The sequence below is a fragment of the Staurois parvus genome, unplaced genomic scaffold (genome assembly GCF_062004578.1).
Source record: "Staurois parvus isolate SC_StPar_1 unplaced genomic scaffold, SC_StPar_1.0 ptg001396l, whole genome shotgun sequence".
NCBI classification, from domain to species: domain Eukaryota; kingdom Metazoa; phylum Chordata; class Amphibia; order Anura; family Ranidae; genus Staurois; species Staurois parvus.
Genome location: NW_028319192.1, coordinates 487,552 through 515,380, shown reverse-complemented (window position 1 = coordinate 515,380; position 27,829 = coordinate 487,552). Strand labels below are relative to the sequence as shown.

At 46.5% G+C, this 27,829-nt stretch overlaps 1 protein-coding gene across 1 annotated transcript in view; it reads left to right on the top strand.

The window, feature by feature from the left end:
- LOC149436229 (uncharacterized) overlaps positions 1-17,735 on the top strand; it is a 53,721-nt gene extending 35,986 nt beyond the window's left edge. Inside the window, exon 2 of the mRNA XM_089661823.1 lies at positions 17,083-17,735. Coding sequence (XP_089517949.1) covers positions 17,083-17,735 — 653 coding nt within the window. The remainder of the gene's footprint in view (positions 1-17,082) is intronic.
- The last annotated feature ends 10,094 nt before the right edge of the window (positions 17,736-27,829 follow it).

Genomic DNA, 27,829 nt, shown 5'->3' with positions numbered 1-27,829 from the left:
CCAATGACCTGCTAACCGCCAAAGCTAATGGCCATTATTCAGTGCTCCTACTCCTTGACCTCTCTGTGGCCTTCGACACAGTCGACCACCCCCTCCTCCTCAAAAAACTACACTCCTTCGGCCTCAGAGATTCTGCTCTCTCCTGGCTCTCATCCTACCTGTCACAACGCTCTTTCAGCGTTACCTATAATGCTACCACCTCCCCCTCACTCCCCCTCTCTGTTGGGGTCCCTCAAGGTTCCATCCTTGGGCCCCTTCTCTTCTCCATCTACACCTCCTCCCTTGGCCAACTCATACACTCTCACGGCTTCAACTACCACCTCTATGCTGACGACACACAAATCTATCTCTCAACCCCCCACCTCACCCCCTCGGTCTCTGCCCAAATCACACACCTACTGAATTACATATCAGACTGGATGTCACTCCACTTCCTTAAACTGAACCTCTCCAAAACCGAGTTTCTTGTCTTCCCCCCAGCCCAGACACCACCCCCCATTGACTTCTCTGTCACATCCAACAACGCCACCATAAAACCCGCCCCGCAGGCCAGAGTACTTGGTGTCATTCTGGACTCCAACCTATCCTTCCAGCCCCAAGTCCAATCTTTAACAAACTCGCGCAGACTCCACCTCCGCAACATGCAGACTCCGCCTCCGCAACATCGCCAAAATACGCACGTTCCTAACCCCAGAAACCACTAAACAGCTCATCCACTCCCTCATCATATCACGACTCGACTACTGCAACTCCCTCCTCACTGGCCTGCCTCACCACAGGCTATCCCCCCCTTCAGTCGATCCTGAATACGGCTGCCAGACTCATCCACCTTACCAACCGCTCCATCTCCGCCACCCCCCTCTGCCAATCCCTCCACTGGCCTCCACCCCCCTCTGCCAATCTCTCCACTGGCCTCCACTCAGTGTCCGCCACCCCCCTCTGCCAATCCCTCCACTGGCTTCCGATTGCACAACGGATCAAATTCAAAATCCTAACACTGACGTACAAAGCTGTCCACCATACTGCCCCGAACTACATCACTGACCTAATATCCAAGTACCGCCCAACACGCACACTCCGCTCCTCACAAGACCTCCTTCTCTCTAGTTCCCTGGTCTCCTCCTCCCATGCCCGCTTCCAGGACTTCTCCAGGGTGTCACCCATCCTCTGGAACTCCCTGCCGCAACCCATCAGATTATGCGCACCCTGAAAACCCATCTCTTCAGGGAAGCCTACCCCACCCCCTGCTAACCTGCTGACCTCCTCCACTCTTCCTACTACTCCATCCCCCACAGCTATCTCCTCCTGTGCCACCATCCCCTCCCTCCTAGATTGTAAGCTCGAAAGAGCAGGGCCCTCAATCCCCTCATGTATCACATTGTATTGGTATTGTTCTGTCACATGTTCTGTCCCCCTTTGTAATGTACAGCGCTGAGCGAACCATTGGCGCTTTATAAATACTGTATAATAATAATCTGGGGAGGGATGTGTATGGGGGAGGGGTGAGAAGCTGAGGAGGGATGTGTATGGGGAAGGGGTGAGAAGCAGGGGAGGGGTGTGTATGGGGAAGGGGTGAGAAGCAGGGGAGGGGTGTGTATGGGGGAGAGGTGAGAAGCTGGGGAGGGATGCGTATGGGGGAGGGGTGAGATGCTGAGGAGGGATGCGCATGGAGGAGGGGCGAGAATCTGGGGAAGGATGTGTATGGGGGAGGGGCAAGAATCTGGGGAAGGATGTGTATGGGGGAGGGGCGAGAAGCTGAGGAGGGATGCGTATGGGGGAGGGGCGAGAAGCTGAGGAGGGATGTGTATGGGGGAGGGGTGAGAAGCTGAGGAGGGATGTGTATGGGGGAGGGGCAAAAAGCTGGGGAGGGATGTGTATGGGGGAGGGGTGAGAAGCTGAGGAGGGATGTGTATGGGGGAGGGGTGAGAAGCTGAGGAGGGATGTGTATGGGGGAGGGGTGAGAAGCTGGGGAGGGATGTGTATGGGGGAGGGGTGAGAAGCTGAGGAGGGATGTGTATGGTATCTATACTCCCACTGTGAGAGTACCAGAAATGATACTATAGAGTATATAACATGTTTCAGTCCCTACATTCACTCCTCCCTTGATACTATAGCACTGTTATCTCTTGCTGAAGTTAAAGTAGAGCTCCACCCAAAAGGGGAAGTGCTGCTTTAACTAGTTGATGACCGCAGGTAGCCAAATGACGGCTGTACTGTGGCTGGCCAGTCCTGGTAGGCCGTCCTATGATGTCCTCCGAGAACGCGCTCTCCTGCGTGCCCCCCGTGATCTCCGTGATTGCCGTGTCCTATGACACGCTGGTCATCAGGAAATGCAATTGCCGGGTCTTGACTGCACTTTCCTCACCCTGTCAGAGCATGAGGAAAGTACTGCTGGCAGTTGTCAGAGGAGGGATCGGCATCGATCATTGATGATCAGTGCCTTGAGGATCGGTGCCCAGCAGAGCCACCTACCAGTGCCGCCCACAAGTGCCCAGCAGTGTCACCCACCTTTGCCCAGCAGTGCCGCCAGTCAGTGCCCAGCAGTGCTGCCTATGAGTGCCGACTATCAGTACCCATCATCAGTGCTGCCTATCAGTGCCAGCTCATCAGTGTCACCTATCAGTGCCGCCTATCAGTGCAGCCTCATCAACGCACATCAGTGAAGTAGAACAATTACCTGTTTGCTAAATTTTATAATAGAAACAAACTTTTTTTTTCAAATTTTTTGAAAAATGTATTAATGAATCTTAATGTATGAAGATATTATTTGTAGTACAAATTACAACCTGTATGTTACCTCTAAGGGTTGTACCCCTTCTGACTTACTGTTTGTCAAGACTCTAGAAGTAGCTCTATAGTTCCACAGTTTGGGGTTCCCTAGGGCGCGGGATCTAAGCTCCAGTCTGCTTGTTCACCAGAGCCCCTGATGGTGGGGATGGACTTGGAGCAGGCTGAGACCAGGTCGTGGCCCCCAGGTATGTCAAGGAGACCGCTAGTGTCACATACTTTAGTAGTGAGCCTGACGTGAAGAGGCAGAGCAGACCAGAGCAGGATGCGGATGGATCCGTGCGGCAGGTAGCGGAGTCAGGCGGGCCGGGTTTTGTATCCAAGAAGGCAGAGAAGACCAGAGAAGTAGGCAGAAGGATAGTCGGGTCACAGGCCAGGTTCAGCAACAGGAGGTCAGAATGATCAGGAGCAGCCAGAAGAATATCCAGAGACAAGCCAGGGGTCAGGGCAGGAGAAGGTCAATGGTAGTCAGGAGCAGGCTAGGTTCGGCAACAGGAAACAACTCAGAGTCAGGAATCACAGGCAAAGGAATAAGACCATACGGCAATTTGGATCCTGCAGTGGCCAGTTTAAATAGCCTGCCCAGCGCCGAAAGGCGTGCCTGGGTCCTAGTGGCTGCCCGGTGCTGTCATTGGTGACAGGTGCGCCTGGGTCTTAGTGCCCGCCTGCCTGTATGTCTTATCGGGATGCTGCGCATGCACATATTCGTGCGATCTTCCCTGACATTGCCCCCCCCCTTATGGGCAGCCTCTGGATGCCCAATTGGCTCCTCTTTTGCGGGTGACTGCGAAAAAATTCCTGAACTAGGTCTGTGGCATGAACATTCTGAGCTGGTTCCCATGAGTTTTCCTCCGGACCATACCCCTTCCACTTAATAAGGTACTGTGTCTGACCCCTCCTTTTCCTACAGTCCACAACAGCCTTGACCTCAAATTCCTCTTCCCTGTCCACGTCTATTGACTCGGCGCGCCTTGACCTATGACTAGGAAATGGATCGGGTACGGCAGGTTTCAACAGTGACACGTGGAAAACTGGGTGTACTCTAATGGACTCCGGAAGTGCCAATTCATATGTGACTTTAATTCTGTGTCTTATCAAGAATGGGCCCACAAACCTTGGTGCCAACTTCCTCGAAGGGCACGCCATCTTCAGATTAGTTGTAGCCAGCCAGACCTGGTCTCCCAGATGCAGAATCAGTTCTTCTCTTCTCTTTCTGTTGAAGACCCTCTTGTTGTCTTCCTGGGCTTTTGCGACCGCCTCTTGTAACAATTTATTGTTAGAGACAAAGAAATTTAGTATATTCTGAGCAGCAGGAATGGAAGTTTCTGGGACCAGGTCAGGTAAAAAGGTAGGGTGGAACCCATAGTTAGCAACAAATGGTGATTGTTTAGTGGCAGAATGGCTAACATTGTTATATGCGAACTCTGCCAGAGGTAAGATTGCCACCCAGTAGTCTTGGAGGAAGGATGTGTAACATCTGATGTATTGTTCCAGGGTCTGATTGGTTCGTTCGGTTTGCCCGTTTGTTTGTGGGTGGTAGGCAGAGGAAAAGGATAACTTGATTTCCAGGGTTTCGCATAGCGCTTTCCAAAATCTCGAAGTAAATTGTACCCTTCGGTCCGAGACAATGTTCACAGGAACTCCATGGAGTCTTACGATTTCTTTAATGAAAATCCGAGCAGTCTCAGAAGCAGAGGGTGTATTCCTTAGTGGCAAAAATTGGGCCATTTTTGATAACCGGTCCACAACCACAAAAATAGCAGTATGTCCTTGGGAAGGCGGAAGTTCCACTATAAAGTCCATGGATATCATTTTCCAAGGCCTATCAGGCACTGGTAGAGGTTTAAGTAAACCCCAGGCCTTGTTTCGAGTGGTCTTGTTCCGATTGCAGATGGCACAAGTCCTTACATATGTTTTGCAATCCTTAGCCATATTCGGCCACCAGAACAAGCGTTGGGCCAATTCCAATGTCTTGGAAACCCGAAGTGACCTGCTAACTGGTGATCATGGCAGTAACCCAGAACAAGAATTTGTGCCTCTTCGGGTACCAAAATTTGCTCCCCTTTCCATAAAAGCCCTTCCCTGTTTTGTACAGTGATTCCAGGTGGACTAGAGGCTCCTACTGAGGCCTGCTGCAATTGAGACAGAAGTTCAGACTTTTTTTTTTATATTAACAATTTTTATTGGTTTTCATGAAATACAAACAGTATATTTCAAAAGGATAAGAAAAGAAAATAAACATAACAGAAAGATACATCGATGGCAAAATTAAATAGTGTCAGGACCAGCGGAGTCATAAATATCAATGTAAAGGATATCAGGGCCTTGCAATGTGGGCCGGCATAGAAGAGGTGAAAGTATCCCACGGGAGCCAAATCATCTCAAATACAGCAAACGAACAACTATGTAGTGCAGTCAAATATTCCATCTGTCTTACATCAGCAATGAGTTTGTACAAAATCGACATTGAAGGAGGATTAGAGGATAACCAACACATAGGAATGCTTCTCCTGGCCGCGGTCAGCACATGTACAGCGAGTTTCCTGGATACTTTAGGTAATCCTGGGAATGGTAGACCCAGTAAAAAATGTAATGGATCAAGTGGGAGAGAGACATGCAGCAATGAATTCAGCAAGGAGAGAACATCCTGCCAGAAAGGAGTAATGGAGCTGCATGTCCAAAAAATATGATAGAGAGAACCAAGGTCTCTACTACAGCGCCAGCAATCAGGAGAAGCACTCGGATTATAAGCATGCAGAACCTCAGGTGTTTTATACCATAACATCATAATCTTGTAAATATTTTCCTTAAAAACCACACAGACAGAAGATCTAGATGCATTTTCCCAAATTTTCTTCCATGTTAATAAATCAATATCGCATTGTGTGAATTGAGACCACCTACGCATGTAAAGGTGAGTATCATTGGATAAGGAGGGGGCTTCCATAAGAAGTTTATAAGTATTAGAGATTATACCCCTATGGTGGGGACCCTGCATACATAAACTTTCAAAGGGAGTAGGCTTCCCCATAGTCAATGAAGGAGAGAAAGTGGAAAAAAAGTGGCGTATTTGAAGATAAATATATAGGTGTTGAGAAGGTAAAAGGGCTTTTTTCTGGAGGACTGGGAATGAGTGTAACTTACGAGACACCGGGTGTACCAAGTGACGCAATTGAAAAAGGTTAGCTACAACCCAATGCGACATCCGGGACATGACCATATTGTCTGGGAGATTAGGGTTATAGAGGACATTTGTCAGTGGGGAGCAATCGGAGGCCAGTGTAAATTTAGCCCTACATTTCCGCCAAACTGTCAGAGAAAAATACATAGGTCCCAGAAATAAATGGCGAAAGGTGGAGACATCCACTGCTGAGGTCGACCAAAGGAGAGAGCATGGATGAGCTGGGGACAATTGCAAAGATTCGATCTCAGTCCATGTGTTGGGAGGATGATGGGAAGACCATGACATGAGAAAACGAAGATGAGTTGCGTAGTAATATGTTATAATATCCGGGGCCCCCAAGCCCCCCCTAGATCGTGGGGAAAGCAAAACAGAACGTGCAATCCTGTGCCGCCTGTTGTGCCAAATAAAATGCAGGAAAGATTTCTGAAGAGAGTGAAGTTTGGACATAGGAACGGGAACGGGGAGGGTCGCAAACAGGTACAAAAGTTTAGGCAACACTGTCATTTTTAATACGTTAATGCATCCTAGGAAAGAGATGGGCAAGGCATCCCATCGTTTCAGAGAGCGAGAAATTGCTATAAATAGTGGAGGGAAATTGGCCTCGTACATGGATTGGTAAGAGGAAGTAAGATTAGTACCTAAATATTTTAAAGAATGGGTACACCACCGGTAGGGAAAGGCTTCCTGAAGCAAGGATAATGTGACAGGTGGGACGTGAATTGGGAGTGCCTCAGTTTTAGGCGTATTAACTTTGTAACCTGAAATAGCCCCAAATTGTTTCAAGATCTGATGCAAAATCGGTAAAGAAGTATAGGGACTCGTGAGTGTGAGGAGGATGTCGTCTGCAAACAGCGATAATTTGTACTCATGGGTATGGGAATGTATCCCGTGAATATCTGGATTCGACCTAATGGCTGTGGCCAGTGGCTCCAGGCAAAGAATAAACAGCAGAGGGGAGAGTGGACAACCCTGACGTGTGCCATTTGACATCTGAAAAGGGAGTGAAAGAAAAGATGCTAATCTGACCTGCGAAAATGGGGAAGAATAAAGGGCCTTCAAGGCTGCTACAAATGGACCCTGGAAACCAAACCTCTCCAAAACCATAAACATGTAGGGCCAACTTAACCGGTCAAAAGCTTTTTGAGCGTCCAAGCTCAGTAACACAGCAGGGGTGGAGGATCGATTAACCAGATCAACCAGATCAATAGATCTCCTAGTGTTATCCGCAGCATGTCTGGAAGGCACAAAGCCCACTTGGTCCCTATGTATGAGTTTGGAAATAATTCCGGACAGTCGGTTGGCTAAAATTTTTGTGAAAATCTTGTAATCGGAATTAAGTAGGGCAATCGGACGGTAGTTGTCTACAGTAGAGGGATCTTTATCGGGTTTAGGGATAACCGAGATATAGGCTCGTGAAAATTCAGTCTGGGGTGTGACCCCCCTTAAAAAGATTTCTGTAAAGAGAAAGGAGATGGGGAGCCAGGATACCAATAAAGGATTTATAATAGGTGTAGGGTAAACCATCCGGACCCGGGGCCTTACGAGAAGGGAGATGTTTAATTGTATCAAGTAATTCCTCTATCGTAATGTCAGCATTAAGAATGGCAATGTCTGAGGGTGATAGTCTCGGAAATGACAAGGAATCAAAAAAATTGTCAAAGGATAACTGTGTGAGAGGCGGGTGAAGGTCTGGGATCAAACAGTTATACAGTTTCTCATAGTAGGAGCCAAAAAGGGTTGCCATGACCTGAGGATCATAGGTAGGGCTGCCGTTTGGTTGGATTAAAAGATCAGGCACCGTGGAAGGAGACTGAGCTTTAAGTCGATTGACTAACATACGATGGGGTTTGTTGTAAAATTCATAAAATTTCTGTTTAACCCACAGAAGGGATTATGCAGCCTTACTGGAGTCAAGGGTTTTAATTCGGTCACATAAAAATGTTACCTTCCGGAGCCCAGAAATGGACGGCTTGGCCATCAACCGTCGCTCCGCCAAAAATAGTTGATGTACAAGAGAGGCCTTAGCACGTGCCGCAGATTTCTTTAAACGAGAACCCATAGAAATACAGAGTCCCCGAAATACCGCCTTATGGGCCTCCCATAAAATAGAGGAAGTGGCTACGGAGCCAACATTGAGGGTAAAATAGGTATCAAGTCCCCGAGACAATTCATCCCTAAGATGATCTGTGGAGAGGAAGGTCTCATTAAGGCGCCAATGACATGGTTTGGGTATAGCGGGAGGAAAGAAAAGGTTTAAAGTCAGAGAGGTGTGATCAGACCAAGTAATGGGGTTAATTTCAGAAGAGACCAAGAGTGGAAGCAGTGGGGCAGAGATGAAAAAATGATCTAATCGGGAGAAGCTACGGTGAGGGGTGGAGTAGAAAGTAAATTGTTTATGGAGGGGGTGTTTAATCCGCCAGGCGTCGAAGAGTCGATGCTCCCTTATCAGTCTACGAAAGGATTTTGAAGCGGAGCATTGCCGCTTCGAGGGTGTGGACTCAAAAAGAACTTTCCTGTCCTTATGGGGGGAAAAAATCAAATTAAAATCACCCCCCACAATCACATGCGAAGTGAAAAAAGAGTCTAAAGCAGCGAGTGTTTGGGAAAGAAATTGCAATTGACCCGTATTGGGGGCGTATAAATTCAACAGAACAAGGGGAGTGTTACCCAGCATACATTCCAGAATAATGAAACAACGTTTTTGGTCAACTTTGGAGGAAACAATCCGAAGGGAGCAGTGCGACCCAATCAAAATTGCCACCCCAGCCTTCCCGGGGGGATCAAAGGCCGAATAGGCTTGGGGAAAAAATCTCGAGGCAAAACGAAAGGAGCCAGCTGATTTGAAATGGGTCTCTTGAACAAAAATAATGTCTGCTCCTGAGGATCGAAATTCCCTCAAAGCCATCCACCTTTTTTGAATGGAGTTGAGGCCCTTGACATTATACGACAGAAACCTCAAAGCCATTATAAAATAACAAAAATTGAAGCAAATGTGTTAGCATAAAAAAGAAATGAAATACCATCGATGCAATAGAAAAAAAAAACAAAAAACAATAAAGTAACACAGAAAGGTGTAAACATAGAAATTGACATAAGTATCCGTGAGGATATAAACTCGGGAACAACCAATTGGCCCAAGTCGTCTAGGCCTATGGCTAGACAAATTCGGGAGCAGCATGACAACCAAGACATCAGAAAAATTGTCATGCCCGGTCAGATAAAACAGAAGTGAGAAAATGCACCCAACAATGGTTCGGCCGGACAGAAAAGAGAAACCCGAAAAGAAAAAAAATTATGTAAAAAACCCAGGAAGGAAGGATCATCACCGGAAACACATCGGAAGGGCACCCCAGAGAATCATCATACAGACGGATCGATCTACTGAGGGTGACGTGGACGCTGTGGGGTACGTGTGAGTCTCTTCCGACCTCTGCGGACTGGAGTCCAGATCTTGTTGGGGGTGGCGGATGGACGAGATGGAGTTGGTGGCAGAGGGGACACATCTTCAGGCAAAGGTGGAAGTCCCAGGCGCTTTAAGAAGGAATCCGCCTCATGAAGATCACGAAGCACGACTTGGGTATTATCCCTAGTTACGACCAACCAGAAAGGAAACCCCCATTGGTAAAGGACATGATGTTGTTGAAGGTGTGTGGTGAGCGGCTTCAGGGCTCGCCTCTTGGCCAAGGTAGTCGGAGACAAATCGCAGAAGAGTTGGAGTCTGTCACCTTTAAATTCCAGAGATGATTTGTGGCGAGCAGCTGATAATAAGGCTTCTTTGCTTTGAAAAAAGTGGAAGCTAACTATGACGTCACGTGGTCTGGTGCCTTCGACAGGTTTTGGGCCCAGTGAGCGATGAGCCCTGTCCATTCGCCAGTCTGTTTCCGGAACCAATGGAGCAGTTGCGCTAAAGAAGGACAGAAGGTGACGGTGCAATTGCGCATCAGCGATTGATTCGGACATACCGCGTATACGGATATTTTGGCGCCGTTCCGTTTTCTAAATGCTCTTGCTGGAGCTGCATTTGGGACATGGAATGCTTCAAATATGCGTTATCCTCCTCCAAAACATGAACGTATTGCACCAAATCATCAAACTCAGTCTCCAATTTATCCGTGCGGTCTCCAATCTGAGTTATTTCCCCTCTGAGATCTAATGCCAGCTTTCCAATTTTAGTGGATATGGATGTGGTAATATTGCGCAGAAAAATTTGCAGCTTGTCATCTAGCGTTGAAAGTGTGAGGGAAGGAGACGGTATGGTTTGCTGAGATATCTGGGTGGAGGGAGGATGATTTCCCGATGCAGAGTATTCTGCTGCCCCCCCAGTTATATGCTGGGGATCCCCAGTTTTATTATGGGGATCAGAGTCCTCCATCTGGGGCTGAGTCAGGGCAGAGGCAGGCATGAAAGCTGACAGGCATGAAGGTGCAGTACCCTCCGTGACCACCGGGGGGCCGGGATCTCTCCCTGGGTTCCTGGGCATACTGGAGGCCGGGGATTGCGGCCTGGACAGGAACCGCCGGAGCGGCGAGGGCCGCGAATCCGGTGGCTACGGGAAGGGGGGCTTCCAGCGCCCTATCTTCCCCATACAGGTCTCTCCCTGGAGCCGGGCCGGGTGCCAAGTGGGTGTGACTCACCCTTATTAGCAGGGAAGCAGTGGCGCGTATCAGGTGAGTCCATGCTGGCCGGGGATGAGCGGAGCTCAGCTAAAATGCAGCCGCCATCGTCCCTGGCCGCGCATGCGCCCCCGAAGTTCAGACTTTAATAGCATGAAATTCCCTGCTGGTAAAATGGTGTCCGGTTTTGGAGATTCTTTTGGATTCTCGAACATACGTGAAAGCGCATCTGGTTTAGTGTTTTTGGATCCTGGTCTGTAGGTGATGTGAAAAATGAATCTGGAGAAAAACAGTTCTCATCTAGCCTGGCGTGGTTTGTGACGTTTAGCAGTCCTTAAATATTCTAAATTCTTGTGATCGCTATATATCAGAATTGGATGTATGGCCCCTTCCAGCAGGTATCTCCATTCCTCCAGTGCTGTCTTTATTGCCAAGAGTTCTCGGTCCCCAATGTCGTAGTTCCTTTCAGCTGAGGTAAGTTTCCTAGAGAAGAAGGCTACTGGATGCATTAGTTCCTTCAGGCCTTTCCTTCGTGAAAGAACTGCCCCTACTGCGTTTTAGGACGCATCAACTTCCAAGGTGTAAGGAAGAGAGGAGTCTGCATGGCTTAAGATGGGGGCTGCTGTGAATAATTTTGTCAGTGTCTCAAAAGCCGTTTGCGCCTCTGGGGTCCAATGGAAGTGGACTCCTAACTTGGTGAGGTGAGCGATAGGTGAAATGAGGCCCGAAAAGTTCTTAATGAATTTCCAGTAGAAATTTGCAAATCCGATGAACCATTGAATTCCTTTTTTGTCTGAGGGTACCGGCCATTCCAAAATTGCTGTGATCTTTTGGGGATCCATTGCAATTTCAGCAGTAGAGATGATCAGGCCCAGGAATGGAATGCTCTGTTGCTCAAAGTTGCATTTCTCTGCCTTAGCATATAGTCCATGCTGGCGAAGCCGTCCCAGAACGCATCTCACATGGTCTCGGTGTACCTCCAGAGATGCGGAGAAAATCAGAATGTCATCCAGGTAGATGTAATATATAAATGATGTAGCGCTGTAATAAATCATGAGTATGGTTATAAACATATCACTCTACTGACATCCAAAAGATAGCAATTGTGACATATATAAGTGATGCGTGCAATATAGAATACACTTATAAATATCCAAGTGATCATAAACAAGTGATCATATCATCATTGTCACACAGTGCTTCCCTATACAGGGTTATGCATCATCAGATAAGTGACTTATATAAACAATGGTGATAAAAAGTCCACTATATTCGGTGTCAAGTTGTGTCTCAAAAATCCACACAATGCAATGATCACACCATGTGCTGCTGTGCCAGTGCAGGTAGTGAGAAGTACTCCTATATGGCAGGCGTGCCCGCTCACTTTCCCCCTGCGACCCACAGGGGCCAAATAAGCCTCTTGGATCACCCTGGATCCTACACGATTCCTCCAGGCCAGAAATGACTCCACCACCTTCTATACTCTCTCCTCCTCCTTCCTCTATTCCTCTTTAGTCAGGCAATGGTAGGATGCTCATAAGTATGATGTTTGGGAATCCTGTGATTCACCAACCGTAGAGAAGTGCAACCATATATAAGTGTATTCTATATTGCACGCATCACTTATATATGTCACAATTGCTATCTTTTGGATGTCAGTAGAGTGATATGTTTATAACCATACTCATGAGTTATTACAGCGCTACATCATTTATATATTAGATTTATTAGTTCTATCTTAAGGTGAGATTTGGATGTGAGCGGCTGTTCCTTTTACTCATCCTAGGAGACATAGAAGCGCAGGAGGATTTACATATATCATCCAGGTAGATGACAACAAAAACATCCAGGTAATCACTGAAAATGTCATTAATGAAATGTTGGAAAGTAGCAGGCGCGTTGCATAACCCAAATGGCATGACCAGGTATTCAAAGTGGCCGAAACGGGTGCGGAAGGCCGTTTTCCATTCGTCCCCTTCCCGTATGTGGACCAGGTTTTATGTCCCTCTCAAATCCAACTTGGTGAAGATAGTGGCAGTCTTGAGTCTCTGGAATAGTTCAGGAACCAAGGGAAGGGGATACCGGTTCTTAACGGTAATCTTATTTAGTTTCCGATTAATCCACGCAGGGCAGCAAGGACTTGTCCTTTTTTTCTACGAAGAATATTCCAGCTCCAGCTGGTGAAGTGGAGGGCCGAATGAACCCTTTCTGGAGATTCTCCTCGATATATTCCTTTAGAACTCCTAGTTCCCGCTCAGATAAGGAGAAGATCTGCCCAATGGAGATTTCAGACCCGGGAAGCAAATCGATCGGACAGTCAAAGGATCGATAAGGAGGAAGTATATCTGCTCCCCGTTTACTGAATACGTCAAGATAGTCATGGTAAGCTGGAGGAATTGTTTGAGAGAGTTCCGTATCAGAGTCCATGCACAGTAGGGTAGGTGGACCTGAGGATACCTTGGGCAAACAATGTTCCTGGCAGTAAGAAGAGGGAAATTGGATCGAGCCCGACTTCCAGTTAATTTGAGGTTCATGTGTCTGTAGCCAAGGAAGGCCCAGTATGAGAGGAAACAGTGGGGCGGTGATAGCATCTAGAAGTAAAAATTCCTGATGATGGTTGGTTACTGTAGTATGGATTGGTGGGGTCTCTTTGTCTACCAGTCCGGATTTAATACGGCTTCCATCAGCAAGAAAACTGTTTAACCCGTGTTCTTTTGCCAGTAATGGGATATGTTGTTGGGCGGCAAAGTTTAAATCTATGAAGCAGCTGCAGGCCCCCGAGTCAATAATTGCCGTCACCTACACAGTTCTTCCGGGATGCTGGAAGGAAATGGGAACAGCCAGGTGAGTTGAACTATTTGAACATGATGGAGGAGCAGCTGAAGAAACAAAGATGCACTTACGCAATTTAGCTGAGCAGGAATGCACATAATGGCCTGGTTCTCCACAGTATAAACAGAGGTTGTGGACCCGACATCTTTGGCATTCCTCGGTAGTTAGTGAAGGATGTATTAGCCCAAGTTGCATAGGTTCCGGGGCATCCGTATCCTCAGAATCCCAGGTTCTAGCAGGGGGATTGTGCTGGGCTGGAAACTTGGGTAGCACCCAGGTAGGCCTCAGAGCTTGGTTGGATCTTTCCAACCTGCGTTCACGTAGCCAACGGTCAATCTGGATGGCTAACGCAATCAGATCTTCCAAGGAACCAGGTATGCCTACCTGAGCTAGCTCGTCCTTGAGGGGTTCGGCCAGGCCCAGGTGGAACTGATGTCATAGGGCTGCATCGTTCCAGTTTGTGTCACCACTCCATCGTCTAAAGTCTGAGACATAGTCCTCTGCTGCTTGGCGACCCTGTTGAAGCGCATGAAATGCTGCTTCAGCTGTAGTTGTCCGCTGTGGATCGTCGTATAGCTGGGCCATGGCATTGAAGAACGTAGTCATGGTGTTTAGGTGTGGATGGTGACTCTTGAGCAGGCAGTGGGCCCAACCCTGAGGTTCTCCCTGCAGCAAGGAGATGATGAACCCCACCTTAACAGTCTCTGTGGAGAAAGTTTGTGCTTGCAGGTCAAAATACAACTGACATGCATTTCTGAATGCCCTGAATTTACTTTGATCCCCATTAAATCGTTCTGGAGTAGGCACACAAGGTTAAGGTGAAGGTAATTGGACCACCGTACTAGTACGGGTTTCTGAGGAATCACTGGCCGAAGGAGAAGTAGCCGGATCTGTTGGTACAGAAGCGGGTGTAGCCAAGGTTTGGATACGTTCTTCCAAATGTGCATATCCATCCTGTAAGATCTTAACAGCCTGGGTAAGTGCAGTCAAATGATGACATATCTCATGCAGGGGAGAAGGTCCTCTTCCAGGCTCAGACATGGCCGTATGGTACTGTCACGACTCTAGCAGTAGCTCTATAGGTCCACATTTTGGGGTTCCCTAGGGCGCGGGGTCTAAGCCCCTGTCTGCTTGTTCACCAGAGCCCCTGATGGTGGGGATGGACTTGGAGCAGGCTGAGACCAGGTTGTGGCCCCAAGGTATGCCCAGCTGCGGTAGAGGAGACCGCTAGTGTCACGTAATTTAGTAGTGAGCCTGATGTGAAAAGGCAGAGCAGATCAAAGGAGGATGCAGATGGATCCATGTGGCAGGTAGCGGAGTCAGGCGGGCCGGGTTTGGTGTCCGAAAAGGCAGAGCAGACCAGAGCAGTAGGCAGAAGCATAGTCGGGTCACAGGCCAGGTTCAGCAACAGGTGGTCAGAATGACCAGGAGCAGGCAGAAGAATATCCAGAGACAAGCCAGGGGTCAGGGCAGGAGAAGGTCAATGGTAGTCAGGAGCAGGCTGGGTTCGGCAACAGGAAACAACTCAGAGTCAGGAATCACAGGCAAAGGAATAAGACCATACGGCAATTTGGATCCTGCAGTGGCCCGTTTAAATAGCCCGCCCGGCACCGATAGGCACGCCTGGGTCCTAGTGCCTGCCCAGCGCCATCATTGGTGACAGGTGCGCCTGGGTCCTAGTGCCCGCCTTCCTGTATGCCTTGTCAGGATCCTGCGCATGAGCAGATTCGTGCGCCGCAGCGATCTTCCCTGACACTGTTGTTGAGTCCTGCAATCACATTATGAGCTCCTTGTAAAACTATTATCTCTTTCCAATAACATCTATGAACAAGAGAAGATCTGGACCTCACAATTCCTCTATATACTCCACAATTCTCCCATGTGGACACCTCGTAAGTGGTTCTCCAGTATAGACTCCCAGTTTGGGGAACTCATTTAGAAGAAGCCGTCAGCTAAAATCAAACTCACTACTCTACAGTATGGTGAAGACCAAGGAGGCCTAGCAATACCAAATGTTAGACTTTATATTATAGCTGCCCAACTTACCAGGTGGGACTTAGTAGACACATTAGATCCCATCCATCGATTGCTACTTCCATCAGATACAGATTTCACATCACTCTCACACTTGTTAATGGGCTTCAGATGGCACCAGTGGGAAAGGCATGATCTCTCATCTATTTATTCCCGTCTTTTGACTCTTACCGAAGACTTATAGAAAGAAATGGAAAACAGTCAGAGGAAATAAGAGAAAGTGGTGGGAGATGATTCTGACCTCCATACCTCTCATCTCTCTGTCCTCTTCACAGAAACTCAGTCATTTCTTTTGCATAGAGCTTTCAGGACCCCAGCTCAATTGTTCAGCTAGGACAGGAGGGATTTCCCCTTTGACCCCACTTGTAGCGGTGATGTCGGGGATTTGATACGTGTTTTGGAGATATTTAAAAAGTGGAACGATATGACCAGTGTTATAATGTTGGTATTCAATATTCCTCAGGTAGGCCTCTTGGTGTCAATAGAGGAGGAATTATTTACACCTCCTCCTATTACAAGTCATATAGCAATAGTGAGGCTGCTGTTTATTGACCATAAAAAATATTACAATCTTGGCTATCATCTCAAACTCCCAGCAGACACCAGTGAATTGAGCAGGTGAACTCCACATTAACATGTGAAAAACAAACTTGCCAACATTGTAATTCCCCCAGGAGATGTATGTCTGGCAGCACTGGCTGGATACTCCTTGCTCACTCCTGGTTAGTTCTTCATAGGCTTTTAAAATCTTATCTCTTTTAGCCCCATAGAAGGAGAACGGCCAGATGTATCCTACTGAATGGTGACTACATGGGGGGCCCATACTTGGGGTATGATCCTGTAGACACGGGCCCCATTGATCGGTGTCAGCTATCTATGTATGTACTGGGGGGGTTACTTGCCGTGTACAGCTGAATTGTTCTAGGTTGTTTGTTCTTTTCTCTGTTCATTTGTTTATAAAAGGTAAAAGTGACACCATAGACAAAGCAAGTTATTGTTCTGTATGATCTGTAACAGTGCCACAACTGCCTATACGTGAGAATGTATGACTCCATTGTCTGGGCTGAATGTTGGGAATACTGTGCGCACTTATAAACTTTATTAATAAAATCTATTTGATTAAAAAATACTGTAGATAATGCTGTACATATTCTTTCTATTCATAAGATATATTTAGTAATGAACATTAAAAATAGAAAGCAACTTTATGTAGCCCTTTATATAGAATTCTATCTTTTTTCTTTCTCTACAGGTAGATTGATGAACCAAGTTTGTGGGACATTTTGGTCTTCATGAATACAGCTGAGTCACATGGAAAATAAAACACATGGATGTCTTAATTGACTGAAAGTCTTTACTGCAGTTCACTGGAGGATTCACACGGGATACAAGTCATATCTGTGTTCTAAAAGTCATGGTTTGGATCCTCTTCCACATTGATCCAGCAGGAGAAAAGTAATTTCAGTGTTCTGGAAGTGACAATGGCTTTACAATAAAGTCCAACCCATATATACATAAGAGGAGTCATTTCAAACTACTTGTTTGGAGATTTTACAATGGAGAGAAAATATATCACACACCAGAAGGCTTGCAATGGAGGGAAGTCATATCATTGTTCTGAATGTGATAAAGCTTTTACAGTGAAGTCATATCTTATCACACACCAGAGGATTCACACTGGAGAGAAGTCATATCAGTGTTCTGAATGTGATAAAGCTTTTACTCAGAAGTCAGCTCTTCTTGAACACCAGAGGATTCACACTGGAGAGAAGTCATATCAGTGTTCTGAATGTGATAAAGCTTTTACACGAAAGTCAAATCTTATCACACACCAGAGGGTTCACACTGGAGAGAAGTCATATCAGTGTTCTGAATGTGATAAAGCTTTTAGTCATAAGTCATGTCTTCTCACACACCAGATTGTTCACACTGGAGAGACGCCATATCAGTGTTCTGAATGTGATAAAGCTTTTACTCAGAAGTCAAATCTTATCAGACACCAGAGGATTCACACTGGAGAGAAGCCATATCAGTGTTCTGAATGTGATAAAGCTTTTACTCAGAAGTCAAATCTTATCGCACACCAGAGGATTCACAGTGGAGAGAAGCCATATCAGTGTTCTGAATGTGATAAAGCTTTTACTCAGAAGTCAGATCTTATCAGACACCAGAGGGTTCACACTGGAGAGAAGCCATATCAGTGTTCTGAATGTGATAAAGCTTTTACACAGAAGTCAAGGCTTCTCACACACCAGAGGATTCACACTGGAGAGAAGCCATTTTAATGCTCTCAATGTGACAAAACTTTTACAGTTAATGCCGGTCTAATCTATCACCGGAGGATTCACAAATTTCTGCATAGATTATATTCTGGAATAAAAGGGATATTAAAGAAGTTTCAGGTGTCACAAGTTATTTTCACATCCCAATGTCATCCCACAAGCTAGAGAAGAAGGGAGAAGATAAAATGTTACTTTAAAAGAAACAAACTAAAATCTGAGCAAACTGGAATGTAATGATTGGATGAACTGAGTTTAGTGCTTATGTCCATCAATACACAACTAGAAGGGATTTGAATATTTTATATTTTGATAATTTTTTTTAAGATACGCATCAATAACTGAACAGCTTCCCTCATGATTCTCATCTTTATCTTTTTTTATGGAGCTTTGACTGAACATGTAATGCATTTTCATGATTCACCAACTGAGTTGTGTTTCCAAGCATTTTCTTCATTTCTGGATCCTGAGGTAATACATGACCAACACTGCCTCAGTACCAGAGACTAGGATGGGGTCTATTGTCATCTTACCAAGTCTCTGAAGCCTCAGTGGGAGAGTCCATTCCAGGTTCTTCTGACTATTGATACATGATCAGCCAGGCTTGAGGTCTCCAGCTAAGCCCACCTTGTCCATTCCTCCCATTACCTGTTCCATCTCCTCTCCCATTATCAATGCCTTCTTTCCACATTTCATCTCTCATTGATATTATTATTATTATTATACAGGATTTATGGTGCCAACAGCTCAGCGCTTTACAATATAATGGGAGACCATACAGTTTAATACAAGAAAGATAGGAGGGCCCTGCCCCTCAGAGCTTACAATCTAGGAGGGAGGGGCTAGTGGTACAAAAAGTAACTGTGGGGGATGGACTGGTAGGAATATAAGAAGATTCCAGTATTAGCTGAGGGTGGGATAGGCTTCCCTGAAGAGAGAGTTTTTCAGAGATCACCTAAAAGTGAGCAGAGTAGGCAATAGTCTGATAAATTGGAGTAGACAGTTCCAGAGGATGGGGGAAGCTCTGGAGATGAGTATGGGAGGAGGAGACAAAGGAGCTAGAGAGCAGGAGGTCATACGAGGAGCGGAGAGTACGGTTTGGGTGATATTTGTAGACAAGATTGGTGATGTAATTTGGGTCAGAATTATAAATGGCTTTATATGTTAATGTTTTGAATTTTATCTGTTGGGCAATGGGAAGCCAGTGGAGGGATTTGCAGAGAGGGGTGGAGGACACTGAGTGGAGGCCAGTGGAGGGATTGGCAGTAGGGCTTGTTGCAAACGTGCACACCAGAGTCTGACGCAGTCCGCCATTTTGTTAATCTCCATGCCCTTCTGCTCAGAAACTTGATCTGCTTACATCCAAGGCTTAAGGGCAAGTACCTTAACCCTTTCACCTCTCTCTGTTATCTCTTTGCTGTGCTGTTATTCTCTGTATATTTATATATATATATATATATATATATATATATATATATCTTACATATTTTTCTGTAAATATTTTTATTGCACCCATTTGACCTTTTTAGTAATAAATCTTTCTTTCTGAAAGTGTTGAACTGTTTCTATAGCTCTGTATTGCAATTTACAAATTACGGCCTCTAAAGGGACGCTACTGTATTTGTTTAACCCTCTGCATAATCAGCCTGCGATGACCGTAGTATGCAGACGATTATCTCAATCATTATAGTGTTATAGCGGATATCGCCGAGTTTCCTCTTTCTCTGTACAAAAAGGAGGTGGTGGCAGTGTGAAGGGTTAATTGCATAATTAACCTGACCCAGTAATAATCACTCAGGCTGCCGGTAAATCGATCTGTGGTCCATTAACTGGAAAATCGTTGTGCAGGGTGCAGCTGGGTGTGGCATTAATCAATCAATAAGCTCCTATGTTGTAACCCTACACACAAAATCACAACTTTCTCCCTAGAAAGTATACAATCTAGAAATCCTTTTTTGTGATACACATAAATCCCCAAAAGTTATATTTGCACTCAATATAATAAATAATATTAAATATATATAAAAAAAATTATATATAAAATTATATATAAAAAATTGTGTATGAATAAACCCAAAGTGTCCAAAATTCCCAAAAAATTCAAAAAAAAATTCAAAAAAATATTTTCTTTCAATCCAGTGATGCAGAAATTGTTACTAGGACTCCATGATTACCTCAAAGAAAAATAGAAAAAAGAAAATACATAGTGCATTACCCTTTTACAAAATGTATATATATACCTCACTCTGTGCACAACACAAAAACACACTCAAACTCATTTTGTGCAAAATCAATCCAATATATATCACAATCTAAATAGGTGAAAAAAAATTAAATAAATAAATAAATAAAGTAAGTAAACCCAAAACGTGAAAAAACGTGATCACTCCAATCACAAGTGAAATAGTGATACTAGGTACTAGTACCCTCTAAACTCCAGCCAAAAAGTGATGCTAGGTACTTTTACCCTCTTGCAGTATTTTGAAGCATGAACTGACATAGGGGATCCGTATTTCTCAATCCTTCATTTCCTTAGATTTTCTCCCAACTCCTCATAAAAGCATAAAAAGGCTCTTTAGGCAGAATCCATAAAATAGGATAAATTTTAATAGTAACTCACATATAAAAACAGGGATATCCAGCTTCCTATATATATATATATATATATTCACATCCACTTTCCACATTGACATAGACAAACAGATTTATTCTTCAGAGCAGAAACAGGTTGGAATCTGCAACAAAGTTTGGTAAAATCCCAGCAATGTACATTGATCACTCAGATTATTTTCTCAACAAAAATGCAGTTACTCTTTAAAATGAGAGTTAAATAGGAAGTAACTTTATTTAGCCTTTTTATACAGAATTCTGACTTGTATTTATCTTTTTCTATACAGGTGGATTGAGGAACCAAGTTTTTGGTCAAGTTGCTCTTTATAAGTACAACTGATCTACGTGGGAAATGAGCCATATGGGAGTCTTAGGTGACTGAAAGTCTTTATTGCAGTTCACTGGAGGATTCACACAGGACACAAGACATATCAGTGCTCTTATTGTTTGGGATCCTCTTCAACATTGATCCATCCTCAGAGGACAACAGGAGAGAAGTCATTTCAGTATTCTGGAAGTGAAAAGTCCAACCCCTGTACACATAAGACGAGTCATTTTAAAAGTTGCTTCTTCTTTGGAAAGTGACAGGTTTTACAATGAAGGCAAAATGCATCACACAGCAGGAGACGGACACTGGTGAGAAACCATTTCAGTGTTCTGAATGTGACAAACCTTTTACATCAAAGAGTAATCTTATAAAACACAAGAAGATTCACACCGGAGAGAAGCCATATCAGTGTTCTGAATGTGACAAAGCTTTTATAGTGAAGGCAGATCTTATCAGACACCAGAGGGGCCACACTGGAGAGAAGCCATATCAGTGTTCTGAATGTGACAAAACATTTATAGTGAAGACAGATCTTATCAGACACCAGAGGGGCCACACTGGAGAGAAGCCATATCAGTGTTCTGAATGTGACAAAACTTTTAAACATAAGGAAGGTCTTAAAATGCACAAGATGATTCACACTGAAGAGAAACCATTTCATTGCTCCAAATGTGACAAAGCTTTTCTACAGAAGGCACAGCTAAATGAACACCAGAGGGTTCATGCTGGAGAGAAGCCACATCAGTGTTCTGAATGTGATAAGATTAGCTTTCTGTGCAAAAAATGTATCACACACCAACAGATTCATACTGGAGAGAAGCCGTATCAGTGTTCTGAATGTGATAAAGCTTTTGCACATAAGGAAAGTCTTCTCTCACACCATCTTGCCAAGTCTTGGAGTCCTAGGGGGGAAAGTCCTTTCCGTATTCTTTTGAATATTGATACATCATCAGTGATGCTTGAGGGTTCCAGCTAATCCTACCTTGTCCACATCTCCCATTATACAACCCACCTCCCCTTTCATGGTTCACGCCTTATTTTAACATTCCACATCCTTCCTTGGATGACATCTTTATAGTCAGGTCTGCGGCTGGGGCACCAGACAAGAAGTCTTTGTTCAGTGAGAAAGCAACTTCCTAAGCTGGTATAAGCCTTCCAGCAGTGAGTTGCTGCAGTTTTTTGGGATGAGTTTGACAGTACCACTTAAACCCAGCTGGTCCCATGTGTGTTCCATCCAGTTTTGTGGCAAGTCTAAGGGATCCTATCAGGTGAAGATTGGATGTCCTTGTTATCTTATTTCTCTGTCCAGCTATTGCTCCTCTCCATAGACATATCACACAGGACAACTACAAGAGATCTGATCTTACAAAGTGCTGAGTGTGCGGTCATATTCCTACAGTTCGGTTCTCTTTATTGACTCTGAGTGGACTGATCTATTTTTTTTTTTTTGGAAGTTTATGACAAACAATATTAGATCCTAGAAATGTTACAGCGTTGGCCGTAAAGTGTAACTACAGCAAAATCAATGATGACATAAATGCTGAAATCTATCATTACCACTTTAGTCCTCGGGACTTTTTTCTCCCTAAACTCCTCAAGCCCCAGAGAGGTTTTTTTTCCCCATTTTTGGCAATGTCCCAGTTCTACGTATTTTATATTTAGCATTTGTAGTCTACCCAAATGTATTATACTTCGGTGTTTTGGGGGACAAATAGGGCTTTTATTCAGTAGGAGATTTGAATGCTTACTTTATATTTTTATTTCATTGGCTTTTATTAGTAATAATTGTAATTTGAAAAAAATAAAACCTTTCCCTGTATTTTTTCCCATTGCAGTGTTAAGGTCATTTGTGCTTCCCCAAATTTTTAATTTCAAAATATAATCAACAAAGTCTGCTGATTAAAAATGATTTCACATTAGTGGATTGTTTATGTAATTATCTACATTGTACTTTAGGAGAGCTTTATTCCCCTTGTGTTCTATACTTTGTGTATAGAAATCCCTCAGCGCAATAAACCTCCTTGTGCTGCCTTGTATTACACAAGGCATTCTTTAACATTCAGCAGTGTCTGTCCCCTTTAAGGCTAGGGACGTCCTGTTTGCTAACTTGGGAGGAAGTGACCTCATCTCTTCAGACTGAAGAAATTCTACTATGCAAGTAGATGTGGGATGCTGTTCTCTCTTCATATATGGGCTTGATTAGACCCCCAAAGTCTGTAAGTACCCCTCCTATATACTGAGGAATGTTATGTACATAACTAGGTAGTTAGATATGTACTCATGTCTGTTTATTCTGTTTGTATTCCAGTTTTACCGCACATTCTCATTATGTCACATGTTATCAGTAAAAGATCATCGGTTATCAATCATCGACTCTTTACTGTGTGGACATCAAAGGTTATACTGCCTGTAATCCTCTGTAACCCTTTCATAACTGCAGAGAAGGCAGGACACTCCTACAAAACAAATTGTGCAGCTAGCATATAATGTGTTCCCACATGGAAACCGTAAATCACAATACAAAATGCAGCGCAGCAATATAAACTCCAATGGTGCTAATAATACAAATGTGCATATATGAAGAGTGAGAACAGAAATGGTGTTTGTGACAATAAATATGTGCTACACCCAATATCTTCGCAATGCAGACACATAAATAATCACAGACTTGCACATAACAGTGCTGAAATAAATAGAAATACCAAATAAAATGTAGTCAATAGTGAACTGTCCCTTTAAATCTCAGATATCTTTACATTGTGCTTGTGCAGTATGTCTCCTATATATCGTGATTAGAGATGAGCGAAGAAATGAAAAATTCGATTCGACTGATTCGGCGAATTCGTGGACAATATTCGATTTGAGTCGAATAAATTCGCTGTGAATTTAACTTAAAAAAGGGTGTTTCTAGGCTTCAGAGAGACTTAATATTAGTGCAGAACACTGTACCTTTAATTTAAATGCCCTTGGAGTCTGCTGGGGAAGAGAAATAATACTGTCAGTCAGTATGACATGCAGATGAGTGCCGTCGATCTTAGAATCACCGCACACTTCACTCATTTGGGCAGTCACGGGGCCAAAACCAGTGTTTGGAGCCACAGTGTGGCGGTGGAGCCAGCAGCAATGGGAGGCCATACAGCAACCTATGACAAAATGGAAACCAGCAGGAGTGTGAGGAGACCTGAAAGTGGCACATGGCAGAGTGGGAGCAATGGGAGGCGGTACAGGGACCCAGGTCACACTGTGGGCCCAGCAGCAGCGTGACCAGGCGGTACGGGGGCCCATCGCCGATTTGGGGCCTGGTGGCACTTATGGAAGGCCGCTAATCTGCCAGCAACCTATGACAAAATGGAACACCGCAGGAGTGTGAGGAGACCTCAAAGTGGCACATGGCAGAGTGGGAGCAATGGGAGGCGGTACAGGGACCCAGGTCACACTGTGGGACCAGCATCAGCGTGAACAGGCGGTACGGGGGCCCATGGCCGATTTGACCTCGTTCATCCCATAGTCCTGCCGACTCACGAATAGCGTGGCCTCCTCAAAGGGCCTGAGCAAGCGCAGGTGTCACGCATGAGCTGACAATGGCTGACATCTAAGTTACACAGGGAGTACCTTTATCCGCTTTTAACATCAGGAAATCTGTGATGGCCTTTAGCTGTTCGTAAAGGCGGTCTAACATATGTAGGGTTGAATTACACCTTGTTGCAACGTCACAGCATGAGGAGTCGGTACGGGGGCCCATGGCAGATTACGTGCCTGGCAGCAGCAATGGGAGGCCCGTAATCTGCCAGCACCCTATGTCAAAAAATTGAACACACCAGCAGTGTGAGGAGACCTCAAAGTGGCACATGGCAGAGTGGAAGCAATGGGAGGCCGTACAGGGACCCAGGTCACACTGTGGGCCCAGCAGCAGCGTGACCAGGAGGTACGGGGGCCCATGGCCGATATGGGGCCTGGCGGATCCTATGGAAGGCCTGTAATCTGCCAGCAACCTATGACAAAATGGAAAACCGCAGGAGTGTGAGGAGACCTCAAAGTGGCACATGGCAGAGTGGGAGCAATGGGAGGCCGTACAGGGACCCAGGTCACACTGTGGGACCAGCAGCAGCGTGACCAGGCGGTACGGGGGCCCATGGCCGATATGGGGCCTGGCGGCACCTATGGAAGGCCGCTAATCTGCCAGCAACCTATGACAAAATGGAAAACCGCAGGAGTGTGAGGAGACCTCAAAGTGGCACATGGCAGAGTGGAAGCAATGGGAGGCCGTACAGGGACCCAGGTCACACTGTGGGCTCAGCAGCAGCGTGACCAGGAGGTACGGGGGCCCATGGCCGATATGGGGCCTGGCGGCACCTATGGAAGGCCGCTAATCTGCCAGCAACCTATGACAAAATGGAAAACCGCAGGAGTGTAAGGAGACCTCAAAGTGGCACATGGCAGAGTGGAAGCAATGGGAGGCCGTACAGGGACCCAGGTCACACTGTGGGCTCAGCAGCAGCGTGACCAGGAGGTACGGGGGCCCATGGCCGATATGGGGCCTGGCGGCACCTATGGAAGGCCGCTAATCTGCCAGCAACCTATGACAAAATGGAAAACCGCAGGAGTGTAAGGAGACCTCAAAGTGGCACATGGCAGAGTGGAAGCAATGGGAGGCCGTACAGGGACCCAGGTCACACTGTGGGACCAGCAGCAGCGTGACCAGGAGGTACGGGGGCCCATGGCCGATATGGGGACTGGCGACACCTATGGAAGGCCGCTAATCTGCCAGCACCCTATGACAAAATGGAACCCTGGGCTGGGGCAGGCAGAACCGCCGTATCTTTATCACGTTTTTCCCAGGCCACCGAATGGCGACGCTGCATATGCTGACGCAACGCTGTAGTCCCAACATGGGCCCCCTGGCCACGCTTGACTTTCTGGCCACATAGTCGACATTAGGCTACGTTTACTTCCTCGGGCGGCTTGACGAAAACTTGCCACACCGCCGAGTAGGAAACTTTGCACCCGCTACTCCTCACTGGCTGACTGCTACTTCCTCCGTGCACATCGGCACCACTACTGGCTGTGGTGGTAGGCTGCAGTGGAGCTGCTGCTCTACTCCGTGGCCGTTTGCCTCCACTGACACAGCTGCGACCCTGCTGCCTCCTGGCAGCAGCAATGGGAGGCCGTACAGGGACCCAGGTCACACTGTGGGACCAGCAGCAGCGTGACCAAACGGTACGGGGGCCCATGGCCGATATGGGGCCTGGCGGCACCAATGGAAGGCCTGTAATCTGCCAGCAACCTATGACAAAATGGACAACCGCAGGAGTGTGAGGAGATTTCAAAGTGGCACATGGCAGAGTGGAAGCAATGGGAGGCCGTACAGGGACCCATGAGACACTCTGGACCTGGCAGCAGCATGAAGAGGCGGTACAGGGGCCCATGGCAGATTACGGGCCTGGCAGCAGCAATGGGAGGCCCGTAATCTGCCAGCACCCTATGTCAAAAAATTCAACACACCAGCAGTGTGAGGAGACCTGAAAGTGGCACATGGCAGAGTGTGGCGATGGAGACAGCAGCAATGGGAGGCCGTACAGGGACCCATGAGAGACTCTGGACCTAGCAGCAGCATGAGGAGGCGGTATATAGGGGCCCATGGCAGATTAGGGGCCTGGCAGCAGCTATAGGAGGCCCGTAATCTGCCAGCACCCTATGTCAAAAAATTCAACACACCAGCAGTGTGAAGAGACCTGAATGTGGCACATGGCAGAGTGTGGCGATGGAGACAGCAGCAATGGGAGGCCGTACAGGGACCCATGAGAGACTCTGGACCTAGCAGCAGCATGAGGAGGCGGTATATAGGGGCCTATGGCAGATTAGGGGCCTGGCAGCAGCTATAGGAGGCCCGTTATCTTGCAGCACCCTATGTCAAAAAATTCAACACAACAGCAGTGTGAGGAGACCTGAAAGTGGCACATGGCAGAGTGTGGCGATGGAGACAGCAGCAATGGGAGGCCGTACAGGGACCCATGAGAGACTCTGGACCTAGCAGCAGCATGAGGAGGCGGTATATAGGGGCCCATGGCAGATTAGGGGCCTGGCAGCAGCTATAGGAGGCCCGTAATCTGCCAGCACCCTATGTCAAAAAATTCAACACACCAGCAGTGTGAAGAGACCTGAATGTGGCACATGGCAGAGTGTGGCGATGGAGACAGCAGCAATGGGAGGCCGTACAGGGACCCATGAGAGACTCTGGACCTAGCAGCAGCATGAGGAGGCGGTATATAGGGGCCTATGGCAGATTAGGGGCCTGGCAGCAGCTATAGGAGGCCCGTTATCTTGCAGCACCCTATGTCAAAAAATTCAACACAACAGCAGTGTGAGGAGACCTGAAAGTGGCACATGGCAGAGTGTGGCGATGGAGACAGCAGCAATGGGAGGCCGTACAGGGACCCATGAGAGACTCTGGACCTAGCAGCAGCATGAGGAGGCGGTATATAGGGGCCCATGGCAGATTAGGGGCCTGGCAGCAGCTATAGGAGGCCCGTAATCTGCCAGCACCCTATGTCAAAAAATTCAACACCAGCAGTGTGAAGAGACCTGAATGTGGCACATGGCAGAGTGTGGCGATGGAGACAGCAGCAATGGGAGGCCGTACAGGGACCCATGAGAGACTCTGGACCTAGCAGCAGCATGAGGAGGCGGTATATAGGGGCCTATGGCAGATTAGGGGCCTGGCAGCAGCTATAGGAGGCCCGTTATCTTGCAGCACCCTATGTCAAAAAATTCAACACAACAGCAGTGTGAGGAGACCTGAAAGTGGCACATGGCAGAGTGTGGCGATGGAGACAGCAGCAATGGGAGGCCGTACAGGGACCCATGAGAGACTCTGAACCTAGCAGCAGCATGAGGAGGCGGTATATAGGGGCCCATGGCAGATTAGGGGCCTGGCAGCAGCTATAGGAGGCCCGTAATCTGCCAGCACCCTATGTCAAAAAATTCAACACACCAGCAGTGTGAAGAGACCTGAATGTGGCACATGGCAGAGTGTGGCGATGGAGACAGCAGCAATGGGAGGCCGTACAGGGACCCATGAGAGACTCTGGACCTAGCAGCAGCATGAGGAGGCGGTATATAGGGGCCTATGGCAGATTAGGGGCCTGGCAGCAGCTATAGGAGG